Source organism: Lytechinus pictus, unplaced genomic scaffold, assembly GCF_037042905.1.
Source record: "Lytechinus pictus isolate F3 Inbred unplaced genomic scaffold, Lp3.0 scaffold_20, whole genome shotgun sequence".
Classification (NCBI taxonomy): domain Eukaryota; kingdom Metazoa; phylum Echinodermata; class Echinoidea; order Temnopleuroida; family Toxopneustidae; genus Lytechinus; species Lytechinus pictus.
The window spans coordinates 1,851,296-1,865,391 of record NW_026974141.1 but is presented as its reverse complement, the minus strand read 5'-3'; the positions used below and the strand labels follow the sequence as shown (position 1 = coordinate 1,865,391).

Genomic DNA, 14,096 nt, shown 5'->3' with positions numbered 1-14,096 from the left:
TTTATATTATTACTAATTTATTATTATTATTCATTTGTTATTTGAAAGATCTGGGCCTGGAGGAAAGACTACGCTATATGTCCATGTTATTCAACATAAATAGGATCGTGGGTCTTTGTTTGCTTTCTTTTATTATTACTAATTTATTATTATTATAATTATTATTCATTTTGTTATTTGAAAGATCTGGGTCTGGATGAAAGACTACGCCATATTTCCATGTTATTTAACATTTACAAGAGAGTTGGGGTCTTTGTTACTTTTCCACCAGTTTTAATTAACTGGGTCTGGAGAAAAGACTAAGCTCGATTCTCATTTTTTTTTCCACTGGAATATCATTATCGTATCTTAGTTTGGACTAATAATTTTGAAACTACCGGGTTTGGAAAAAGACCTTGGACGTATATTATAATTTTTGAAACAACCGGGTCTGGAAAAAAGACTTTGGACGTATATTATAATTTTTTAATTAACCGGGTCTGGAAAAAAGACTTTGGACGTATATTATAATTTTTTAATTAACCGGGTCTGGAAAAAAGACTTTGGACGTATATTATAATTTTTTAATTAACCGGGTCTGGAAAAAAGACTTTGGACTTATATTGTAATTTTGGAAACAACCGGGTCTGAAAAAAAGACTTTGGACTTGCATTATAATTTTTGAATTAACCGGGTCTGGAAAAAAGACTTTGGACGTATATTATAAATTTTTGAATTAACCGGGTCTGGAAAAAAGACTTTGGACGTATATTTTTTTTTTTGAAACAACTGGGTCTGGAAAAAAGACTTTGACTTGCATTATAATTTTTGAATTAACCGGGTCTGGAAAAAAGACTTTGACTTGCATTATCATTTTTGAATTAACCGGGTCTGGAAAAAAGACTGGACGTATATTATAATTTTGAAAAAACCGGGTCTGGAAAAAGACTTTCGAATTGTACTTTAATGTTATATTAACCGGGTCTGGAAAAAAGACTTTGCACTTTTGTGCTATATGAACGCATTACTATAGGATTTTAGTTTAAAACAGATTCGCCAAAAATCCCTTCGAATTTATTACATTTGTGGGTAAAGTCATTATTACATTTGTGGGCGATCAAAAATTATTACATTTGTGGGTAAAGTGCATTATTACATTTGTGGGTGAAATTATTACATTTGTGGATAAAGTGTTATTACATTTGTGGGCGTTATTACATTTGTAGGTAAAGTGTTATTACATTTGTGGGCGTTATTACATTTGTGGGCGATTATTACATTTGTGGGTGTAACAGGGGGGGGGGGACGCACTGCCGAGCGGCGCACATATTTTTGCACTTCACCGGCGCCATAAAAGAAAATGTTGGAAAAGGGGTAAAGTCTGACCATGTCAAATGCTCTTTTCAAAATGTAGGATTTCCAGTCATGCCATTTTGCATGACCACATGCAGATAATATTTCCGGGGGGGGGGGGCAAGACTCGAAAATTAGGTGCACATTTCACATTTGCACATTTTTCATAGTTTTCATGAAATGTTAAGGGAAAAAATTGTTTTTCACAACAGCAGATCGCGAATGTGCCCCCCCCCTTCCCCCTTGCTGCGTACGACCATTCCCTGAAGTCCACTTAAACATATCTCATTATAACAGAAATATACATCAATTTAAACATAATCTTTCTAAAACATATATAGAGATATATTGAAAAACTTATTAAAGAAAGAAACAAGCAAAAAGTAACACAAATTATGCATGTTATGTGCGATTTCAAAATCTCGTGGATTAACCCTTTTATTGCGATGAGGCCAATACTTTTGTATATTAATAGAGATACAAGTTTTTTTTACTATATGTATATACATATACACAGGGGCGTCGATCCTTTTTTTAAGATTTGGGGGGCAAAATCATGAATCAACTTTCCAAAGGCGCTCGATATCACACAAAACAAACAAACTCACAAAAACACACACATATATGCATATATATATATATATTTATATGACTCATGAGAAACACATATCTCACCAACAAATTAATGCGAGCGCGAAGCGCGATCTGAAATTTTTTAGTATACTGACCTGAAAACAGGAAAAAGGTGCCTGTTTAGGACTGTTTGTAGTAACTCATGAGGAGGATACATATCTTACTACACAGATAATGCGAGTGCCGAGGGCGAGCTGAAATTTCTTTATATTCTGACAAGAAAGCTTGATATTCTATGCATTTTTGGTACCAATGATTAAGATGGGTATCTAAAAAACAATAGATGCGAGCGCGAAGCGCAGGCTTAAAATTTTGATATTTCGATCTGAAAAAAAAATGACAGTTTAATGGACGTTTGTAATAAAGAACAAGATTATATCCAGCAAAAGACTATTGCAAATCGAAGCGGGAGTTCTATTGACGTTAAGTCCTGAAAAAGGGACATTCTGTTCACCTATTTAATCATGAAAAGTATGGGGTTTTGCTACAGAAATGATGCGAGCGCGAAGCGCGAGCTTAAAATTTTTATATTCCAATCTGAGAAGCGGATAATTTAAGCACGATTTTAAATAAAGAACGAGTTGTGTAGCTCAATCTCAATATACGACTGGTTGCGTAATTATACACTCCCGGTACTAGCAACGGGTTTTAGCAAAGTTTTGGGCTAAATTATCGAATCATCTTCATAAAACACTATAGTAGCTGTCTTAAACTAAAGGCCATAGAGGTGGCACAATGTGGAATGTGTAAAGAAGAAAAGTGACTGACCTTCTTTTTATTAAAGCATTGGAAAATAAGATCAAAATTAAAGAATTTGCTCTACGCTTTTGTATGATTCTGGGATTTTTTAAATAAATTAAAGATTTCATGACATCTGTAATTCTGTGGGCAACTGCCCCGCCCCAGTCCACTCTGTAAGGGCATGCGATAAGCTTTGTTATGACCATTCAACAATAAAATGTATAACCAGGTGCCGCTGATCACTCTTGACCGGCGCCGATCTAGATTTGGTTGGCAATAGGCCCTTCTTCATTATTCTACCGGCGCCTATTTATTGGAACCAGGGGACGCTGATTGTTCTTGACCGGCGCCGATTTAGAACAAGTAGTGCTGATTATTTTTACCGACGTCACGTAAGATTCAGGCAGCGGCAATTCATAATTGACTGGCGCCGATTAAGAACCAGGAGGCGCCGATTATTCTTGACTGGCGCCGATTTTTAACCAGGTGGTGCTGATTATTCTTGTCCGGCGCCGATTTAGATTTAGGTGGAGCTGATTATTCTTGATCGGCGCCGGTTAAGACTCTGGTAGCGCCGATTTATAACCAGATGGCGCTGATTATTCTTGACTAGCCCCGATTTAGATTTAGGTGGCGCTGATTATCCTTGATCGGCGCCGGTTAAGAACTCAGGCAGCGTCGATTTTCTGTACCGGCGCCGATTTATAACCAGATGGCGCCGATTATTTTTATCTGGTGCCGATTTAGATTTAGGTGGCGCAGATTATCCTTGATCGGCGCCGGTTAAGACTCTGGCAGTGCCGATTTTTCTTTACCGGCGCCGATTTATAACCAGATGGCGCCGTTTATTCTTGCCCGGCGCCGATTTAGATTTAGGTGGAGCTGATTATTCTTGATCGGTGCCGGTTAAGACTCTGGCAGCGCCGATTTATAACCAGATGGCGCTGATTATTCTTGTCCGGCCCCGATTTAGATTTAGGTGGCGCTGATTATCCTTGATCGGCGCCGGTTAAGAACTCAGGCAGCGTCGATTTTTATGTACCGGCGCCGATTTATAACCAGATGGCGCCGATTATTTTCATCTGGTGCCGATTTAGATTTAGGTGGCACAGATTATCCTTGATCGGCGCCGGTTAAGACTCTGGCAGTGCCGATTTTTCTCGACTGGCGCCGATTTATAACCAAATGGCGCTGATTATTCTTGTCCGGCGCCGATTTAGATTAAGGTGGCGCTGATTATTCTTGATTGGCGTCAGTTATATGCAGGCAGCGCACTGCTGATTATTTTTAACCGGCGAAGTTGTTGGGAAAAGGGTAGTTAAAAGAAAAGATAAGGAAAATGATATGATTGTGCTTTGCTGGGGGATAGTCTTTCCTTACTGTTGCTGATATTATATCAGTGTATAATTTTTTTAAGCGGCGCTTTTTTTTCTTCTTTCCTTTATTATTTTTTCCAAGCAGCGCCTTTCTTTCTTTTACTTTTTTTTTTGAGCGGCGCCTTCGGCGCCGCTCAAATATTAGGGGGGGGGGGGGGGCACGCCCCCCCTGCGCCACCCCCTGTATCCGCCACTGTGGAGTGTCGTATTATATTTGACAGACATGATCGTTATAAATACTCATTTCATGCGTTGGGGGATTATATTGAAAAAAAAAAAAACGTTCCTCTGCGTTTCTTGAAGAAATTATCTTGGATAAGAACATCTCAAAAAGTACAGCTCATCAAATATTTATTGTTTGCTCTTATTCAAGAAATTAATACATATTTGATTTCAATACACCAAACAAGTAGAAGGATTAGGGATTACTGCAGAATATTTTCCCCCATAATTCCTAATATTTGAATATGTCAGACAAGTACTAAAAGGTTTTGGCTCAGAGGCGGCGCTTCAGGTGGGGGCAAGGGGCAATTATTCCCCATCCCCAAATATTTTCCGAGTAGAGAGAGAAAGGAGAAATTGAAAGAAAATGAAAAAGAAAATGGAGAAGAGGAAAAAAAGCATAATATATGATAAATGATGTAAATCTATATAATGTAATTCAAATGAGGATAAAAATAACATAAAACATCATAGATCCCCTCCCATTAAGATAAATAGGGGGCAGAAGACATAAGAAGGGGGCAACATAATGATGTAGTATTATTAGTAGTAAAAGTAGTAGTAGTAGTAGTAGTAGTAGTAGTAGTAGTAGTAGTAGTAGTAGTAGTGGTAGTGGTAGTAGCAGTAGTAGTAGTAGTAGTAGTAGTAGTAGTAGTAATGGTAGTAGTAGTAGTAGTAATAGTAGTAGTAGCAGTAGTAGTAGTAGTAGTAGTAGTAGTGGTAGTGGTAGTAGCAGTAGTAGTAGTAGTAGTAGTAGTAGTAGTAGTAATGGTAGTAGTAGTAGTAGTAATAGTAGTAGTAGCAGTAGTAGTAGTAGTGGTAGTAGTAGTGGTAGTAGTAGTATAGTCGAAGTAGTAGTAGTAGAAGTAGCAATAGTAGTAGTAGTAGTAGTAAAAGTAGTAATAGTAGTAGAAGTAGTAGTAGTAGTAGTAGTAGTAGTAGTAGTAGTAGTAGTAGTAGTAGTAGTAGTAGTTGTAGTAGTGGTAGTAGTAGTAATAGTAGTAGTAGTAGTAGTAGTAGTAGTAGTAGTAGTAGTAGTAGTAGTAGTAGTAGTAGAAGTAGTAGTAATAGTAGTAGTAGTAGTAGTAGTAGTAGTAGTGGTAGTAGTAATAGTAGTGGTAGTAGTAGTAAAGTCGAAGTAGTAGTAGTAGAAGTAGCAATAGTAGAAGTAGTAGTAGTAAAAGTAGTAGTAGTAGTAGAAGTAGTAGTAGTAGTAGTAGTAGTAGTGGTAGTAGTAGTAGTAGTGGTAGTAGTAATAGTAGTGGTAGTAGTAGTATATTCGAAGTAGTAGAATTAGTAGTAGTAGTAGTAGTAGTAGTAGTAGTAGTAGTAGTAGTAGTAGTAGTAGTAGTAGAAGTAGTAGAAGTAGTAGTGGAAGTAGTAGTAGTAGTAGTAGAAATTATAGTATTGGATGTAGTAGTGGTGGAGAGATAAAGAGAAACAGGGAGATGTGATAGAGGGATAGAGACTAAATAGTGGGATGGGAATGCATAAGACAATATCCGAATTTGGCAAAAGAATAAGTGACAGAAAAATTATATTTCCGGTAAACATTAAAAACTGCAAAATTGGTCTTTCTTTCTTGCTTCATCTTGCCAAAGCGGGCAGCACGTTGTCACCTCACTCGTCCGACGCTTGTCATTGGATAATTAGCTCTAGCTAATTATATATTCATATCGCATGGACCAATCGTGATAGCTTTTGACTTCTCTCCTCACGAAAATGCACGTCTTGGATACATTGTCTAATCCGCTGCAAATCCGCCAATACAGGTGCCGGTGTTTGTCGCGCTCTTCACTTGTAAAATCATCAGCATGAATCAAGCTTTAACGAACTGAGGTCTCCGCTGAGCAAGAAATACTTTCAACTAGATAAATCTACATAAACATAGACAAACCTCTCTATCTTTATTTTCATTTCTTCAGATTTCATTCTTTTCTTTGCGACATACAAGTTAGTATCATAAGTGCATTCCTTTTCACTTGCTAACGGGGTTTTTCGCATTATAATTATCAGGAGTTTCTTTACTTGATTCGGATTTGATTTACATGCTTTCTACATATTGTATATTTGCCAGACTTGTCTTTTTTATATTAACGTCTATGAAAATACTTCGGGGTACTTCTTACCTATTAAAATGGAGAGTTATTCTACACCGTCCAACGACATCATGAATGGAACAATGCTTCCTGAACATGTCACTTCAACCGACATCAATGATTACGGTGCCGACGTCGTCTGGGTTCTACCGGCTTACATCGTCATCATGACCAATGTCTCTATCGCCATCCAAATCACTCTTCTCATCGTGATATTTTTCGGAAATTCTCTGGTCGTGATCCTCGTCGCCAAGAACGAACAGCTGTGGACGATGTCGAACTTTTTCGTAGTCAGTCTCGCGTTCGCCGACGTTCTCGTCTCGTTGTCGATGATCCCAGGGGTGTACCTAACCCTCAATCCTACCTTTGCGAATGGAGTGTACACGTGTCTGCTGGTGTGGTGTCCTATCATATTTTCAACCAGTATATCGTGTCTTTCACTGACCATGATCACACTCGATCGCTACATCAAGGTCGCCCACCCCTACGTCTACCACTCCGTCGGCACGGAGCGCAGTGTCCTTATCGCTATCGTCAGCGTGTGGATCTACAGCATCCTCATCGCCATGGTGCTACCGTTCGCCGGCATCCATTCCCTTGTCCCCGGGCAAGTATTCTGCTTCGAGTTCGGTGCCGTCTTCGATGTCATCCACCTCCATTTCTTCCTCATCGCCAACGGTATCATCCCCTTTATCATCATGATCGTCCTCTACTTTCATCTCTTCATCATAGTCCTACAGAAGATTAAGTCCGATCGTCGCATCATGCCTCAGGTGGGTCATCAGCAAGCAAATCGACCACGCTCTGAGCTCAAGTCGATCAAAACCCTCGTCATCATCCTCGGGTTCACTTGCATCGCGTGGATCCCAAGCAACGCGCTCGTGTTTATTGATCTCTACACGCCCCAGTACGCGCCCGGTCTCGTTCCCCGCACCATCCTGAGCTGGCTCACATACCTCAACAGCGCGGTCAATCCGTTCATCTACGCGCTGCGCAGTGAAACATTCCGCGTCGCCGCGAAGAGAGCATTCTCGATTACGACCGAGACTTCGCTCGTCTGGTGGATAAACAGCGTGCGAGGGAATCCTTCGAGAGTGCACCCTCAGTCGGGGAACAACACGGCGCAGAGTAACGGGAGAGAAGACATCCGCGATGGGTCTGGTAGCGGCGATGACACAAGCGGCTTCCCGTCATCAATGGCTGTTGAATTACCCGATAACAGCAATCGATTGGATATCTTGCCTTGAGCGATCATATTTTTCCTTCAATCGTTCTCTGTTCGCTCAAATTCATCGCCACCAATCGATTGGATATCCTGTCTTAAACGATATCAAATGTTCCTTGCGACTGTTCTCTTTTCGATCAAATGCATTACCAATGCAATAGGCCTACAGGTCTAACACCAAGTCACACCAACGAAACCGATTTCAAATCGATTGTCATGCCGTTGGTAATAACGTATATCGCTTTGTCGATTTGGGATCCGTTTCGCCTGTGTGACTTTTTCGTCAAACTCAGCGATCGATTCGGAATCGAATTTTAGATATGTATTTTTTCTCCCCAGATGGCAGAATTAGTCAGTGAGAAACTTTCTTAATTAATTCTTCTTAATGATACCTAAGGGCCCTGAAACCGGGTTGGCCGTGCTGGGTACTTTAAAGTTTTCAAAATTTCGGGGGGGGGGGGGGCTGCGAACGGCCATGCCCCCACACATTTTGCTGTAAGCATAAACATGACCCTCAAATTATAATTTAATGCCTGTTTTCAGCCCCCCCCCACTCCTCCCAACACTTTCGGGTCAGTCCACTTTCAATTTTGTTCCGCGGTCCCTGATATGAATTTGTTACAGATATTCACTTCAGCTTTCAGTATCATGTTTCATTAACGGATGAGCAATTAAAAAATTTGATGTGGCTATGTTTGTGATTGATTTGTAAGACGTCGTATTGGAGCACTTCATTCAGTTTCAAAGGGTTGTTAATTGATGATACTCCTTCAATTTCAAATATTAGAAAAAAATGGTACAAGGATAAATAATTATGAGGAGTAAAGATATGCAACATGATGGGTATGATTCAGAATTTATTCATTTATTGAATTAACGTCATTTCATTCAAACAGAAGTCCCATTAGTTTTTCGAGGGGCACTCCACACATAATAAGTCTACAAAAATTATTACAACGATGAACTTCTGGAACAAGATATGCAACATGATGGGCATGATTTACCCATCGAGTGTTTGGTGTGTGGATAGTAAAATGTGATATAGAACATTACTATGTTATATTTTGTTTAGGATAGTGGGTCGTAAGGAGGTCTCTTAAAGTGTTGATTCTAGAATAGGGTGTTGACAATGGTAAAATAGTAAATTAGCGTAATAGAATGGAAAATTAAAATTCGCTCATTAAACTGTCTGCTCCTGATAACATGTATATATATATATATATATATATATATTTATTTATATAATAACCTTGATGAACAGTGAGTAACATGGCGATGACGTCACGGTTTGAATATTAATGTTTGCAATGTAAATAGATGAAATAATATGTGACACTGAACGTAAAATGATAATGTAAATTTTTATTCTCCTTTTCTTTTTTTTCTCTTTCCAATGCACATATCTATTCCTATTCATTTCTTTATAAATCATTGATTCTTTGATATCTGCGCACAAAATTTTATACAAGATCAGAAGATAAACTGAAAGTAAAAGAAAAGAAACAAATGAATATATTAGTAATTTTAGAGATAGAAAAACAAGAATACTTTATTTTAACATTTTCATTTTTATCTATATAAAAAAAATCAAATTACAGTCAACCTTTTTTTGTACAAAACCTGTCCAAGAGAGACAATGACATTTATCTTTGTGAACAGATTTTAGTTTTGCGTGATACAAATTGTACAGATAAAGAAAGGTGTGTTCCTTCTATAAAGAAGTTCGACTAAGCAGGCTTTGCTGTACATTTCGTTGTTCTCCCCCCCCCTTTTTTTTTCATTACAAGATGGAAAGTACCGCAGCATGTTGTCAGCAATGTGATGTATTTTTATTTTCTTTCGGTAAAGTCCTGGCAACTTGCTGCGCGATTTTCCATCGTATAAATTTTACAGTTTACAGTCGATTTTTCGAGCTTTATATACCATGACTAAAAAGATCCTTGTGGTCTTTCGTAAATTTTACGCAAATTTCACCGTAAAATTTGGTCGGAAAATTACTTTTGCAGTAACGCCAAGGTTTTTGCTGTGTGCCTGTCAAATTCAACACTTCTAGTAACAATGATATAACCAAAGATACCTTGCAGTATTTTTATACCAATATTTATTTATGTTGATATCACATTATATAATCATGAATGTTTATTATTGTAAATAACCTATACGCAATTGAGATCAATGTGCTAGTCTTGTACACAAACTCTACGATGAATACTCCGTCATGAAAATTTGTGAAATTATACAGATCTGTATAATTACACAAATGTTCATGACAGAGTATTATCATATAGCCTAACGTGCCCATGTTAAAAGCATGAACAATGTCATGAATGTTTCGTATTATTTTCAAACAGAGTCTGGGCTATCATGGTTATTGTGTGTGAATATTTATTATTTTTATTAAAAGAAATAATCAACAAAAATCTTTAATTTTGTCATTATTGCATTAGATTTCCTTTTAGAGTTCATTTTCTTAGGAAGCATGTACACTATTCATATGTGTCTTATCTTGACTCGATCGTTGTTATTTTTATCCTTGATCTATTTTTTTTAGAAACCAACGTGTTTTCGCCAGAAGATGGAGAAACGCGTGTTCGAAACATCAATACGTAATCTTCCTTAATGTTAATTGTATAATTAATCTAGATTTATAATCTGATAAATTTGATAATATTCTTAGAGCTTGTCAGATCTAGAAGACGAATATGATGGCTTAATCGAGGGCATGCATTATCAAGAAAGAAGCTCTAAGGATTCGAGGTGTCACACGCAGTATAATAGTGGCGTTGATGAGCATGATGAGTAACCTGACGTATTATAAAATAGTCTTACGGATCCTCACCAAACGAACGATTGGCTGAATTATATTAAAAATATTGAGCGCAATTTACAAGGCGCCATATCGATCTCGTTAGAGGGTTTTTACAGGTGCATTTGTTACTCATTCAAAACATAAAATCGCAGTAAATCATAATGTTTTATATATATATAAAATATAAAAATGACGAATTCAAAATTGTGAAATTTCCATAATACCAACATATAATAGACATATTTCACATGAATATCAAGTACAAATGCAGGGGCTAGCTATCACTAAAAGCCAAATTCTTTGACGAAGAGCAGTCAGGAGATGCTAGAAACCCACAAGTGATGGGGAGGGGGGGGGCAAACAAAATAACGAAGGAACACATAGATTTTATACTCAGATCATTTATTAAAAAAAGATTCAAATAGGTAGGTTTTAATTATTATCATGTGACCAGTCATTTATTTCATGAAACTTCGCTAATGACTGATGCTAATGACTTGTGCTATTGCCCAGTCATGGTCTCAATGGTCATGATGGTTTATCAAATAACAATTATCCCCGTCACTATCTTACCAAACGTAATTGTATACATCACTTTGCTCGGGTATTAGAATAATACAAACTTGTTACATTTCGAACAGCCCAAACGCCCTCGTCCATGCCTCGGGCATGTTAGAACTGTTCCAAAGGTGACTCGTGGTATAATTCTTACTAATACACCCGACGATGTACAGTATATTATTTGAATACTATAGGTGAAAATGCGATTAACGTCACAGAAAAATATGATATGTGTATATGGCCTATTATATTTGTTGTAGATTGACAAGGGCATGGGCTGAATGAATTAAAAAAAATAATGAACTTGGGGTATGTGGACGGCACGCACGTTAAGGGAATAAAGGGTCTATATTATAAGCCTACACATAAATTATAAATAATACTATCAGTCGTGTTCGCTTAATAATTACATTACGAAAAACCTTTCTGAAACCGCTGTTCCATGCACTCGGAAGAGCTGTGGTGTAGTGGTTCCGACTCTAGCCTTGTAATCAGAAGGCGATGTGTTCGAGTCCCACCGCGGCCTAGCGTCCTTTCGCAAAGCGTCAATCCATCACACTTTGCCACTCTCCACCAAGGCGCTGTATCCAATTGGAGGTGAAAGTCAATGTAGCTTGTCATTGGCTACGGACTCGCTGGAATACTCCACGGGTAGAGGAGGGTGTGCATACGTTTGTGTGCTGGAATTAATCCGATAACCGAGTAGTAATAAATATGTAAAGTACATTATAAATAACAAGATTATTATGTATAGAACGTGACTGCCGACATAGTTATGCATGACAAGTAGTGCTAACATTCAATTCTATATTTCATGTTCGCTACGCTCTCTCCCCTAACGATTTAAAATATTTTTTCAGCCGGTGGGGGCGGGCTCCAGACACCAATTCCTAGCTGCTTAGTCAGTATTTTCTCCCATCTCCAAGCGCTCCCATGACAGGCCTTATATTAAATGGCCTCTTTAAAAAAAATCATCATGCTTGGAGACTTCATCCCCCAATTTTTTCCCCAAACCGTGTAAAAATGACCATCTGATTGTGATTTTGTGCATGGTCCGCCCCCTTCAAAACCTTTCAGCAAATTCCACGTGTTCAGAAAGGAATAAAGGAAAAACTTTAAAACTTAAAAATGTCATAACTTTCTTATATTATATCCGATTTTGACGGAAATTTTAGTGTTATTCTTGTAGGATTTTGCGTCATTTCACTACTTATACCATGTCGAGGATGACGACTATACACAACTAGCTCTCAGTGCCAAATAAGTAGTTTGGTAGATTCAGCCGGGCCCTTGAAAATGAAAATAAGGATTATTGTAATAATAAATGTAATTATGAGGATCATCTTACTTCTTACAGCCATATCGATAAGAAAGAAAAACAAAGTTCGTCGATCCCGTCTCCATCCCAAGAAAATATATTTAAGAATTATTGTTGTTTGCCAATAAATCCTTACCTGATTCCCAAGGATCGTATTGACGTAAGTTGTAATATACCTATTTTCTGAGGAACATGTACTTCAGTGTTGATAGCTTTTAAGTTATTCATAACATTTTATCACCGGTATGGTAATTGCGATGTCGGGTCCATTGTTGTTCCAAATGGAGTAGCCATGGAGATGAAAAGGTTAAGCCTATACCAGATTTCGTTTGCAAGATTCATCAATTTTTTTAATTCGAAACTATAACTAGATGACTTCGATAACTATAACATGTATAACCAGATAACGTTGGTGACTCGGGAAATGAGATCTTTGGCTACTAATGGATTTTATTTTGATGAGGGGCGTAAGGCCTCACACGCCAATACAATTAAAGTATCAAATTAATATATCGCCAAATAGAATGTGATTATTAGCCTGATGCTTTGGGATGACATTTAGCCTTCGAGAATTCCGACGTATATGTGAGAATGGCCTCCAAAATACATTATTTTGCGATCCAATCTTCTTCATTGTCTTAAGATATTATTTACGGCCGGATGTGAGTAGAGAATCAGAAACGTAATCTCGAGGCAAGTATATTAACAATAACGAGAAACGTAATAGAATCCACAAGTGTAGTATAGGGGAATATTCGAGGCCGATATTTTCATTATCAATATGTGTTTTTTTTCCATCTCAGACGAGATCAATGCAATTTGAAACCCAACATTCCCAAGACCATTTGACGATTGAAGTTGCGGTTAATAACAATGAATTATGATGGAAAAATGATATTTTTAGAAATCTTTTCATTAATTCTTAATCTTCATTCTTGATGGTTTTGGCTTATATAATTCTTATCATGTCGATGTGATTCTTGATGATTTATGATAAAAAATAAACAAAGATAAATATAAAGGAGGGCAAATGCCTTCAGTTCATATTGTGTTTTTATCTCATACAAATCAATCATGTACAAATAATGATACTGCAATAGACATACATGTTACCTCTAGTAGTGAAAGGGGACCTATACAGGTCGAGAATAATATGATTTGAACAGATAAAGAAAAATAAATTAAAACAATGAGAATTTCATCAAAATTGACAAGGAATAAGGAACACATGACAGTTTTAAGAATTGAATTATTTCAGTGAAATATTTCTATACATTACTTCATGAATATTCAACGAGCACATTGATGATGTCATACATGTATATAGCCCCACTTGTTGTTTTGTATTTTATTTTGTATTTGAAATAATGTTTATTCAAATCATGTCTTCAAAGAATTATAAAAAAGGGATTAGCAACTGATTTAATGTATTAATATTCATTGTCAAAACTTATTTTATTACAAGGGAGACATATTATCATAGTTTACACACAAGTATGAAAATTTTATGATTTCATGTAATTGATTGTAATCATTTCTTTATTTCAAAGGAAAGCAGCATACAAATGAACAAAGTGAAACAATGAAAGAGTAACAAGCGAAACCAGGTCCATGAACCTATACTGGTTCAAGGCAGGTTGAAATGTACATAAAAAGTAAATTACAAAGACATAAGATGTTGATTGCAAGCAAAAAGCAATCATACAATAAAACTGAGTAGGTGAATTTGCATTAACATTAAAAAATAGCTTTAAATAGAGACTTGCTTACATAAGCAAAG

At 37.1% G+C, this 14,096-nt stretch overlaps 1 protein-coding gene across 1 annotated transcript; it reads left to right on the top strand.

The window, feature by feature from the left end:
- Positions 1–6,441: 6,441 nt before the first annotated feature.
- Positions 6,442–7,738, top strand: LOC129282922 (adenosine receptor A1-like). Its single transcript, XM_054918775.2, has one exon. It carries the CDS (start codon positions 6,442–6,444, stop codon positions 7,648–7,650), a length of 1,209 nt encoding a protein of 402 aa, XP_054774750.2. The 3' UTR covers positions 7,651–7,738.
- Positions 7,739–14,096: the final 6,358 nt, after the last annotated feature.

Excerpts from the sequence above, each read along its gene's own strand:
- LOC129282922 (XM_054918775.2), top strand. The coding sequence starts at position 6,442 with ATGGAGAGTTATTCTACACCGTCCAACGACATCATGAATGGAACAATG.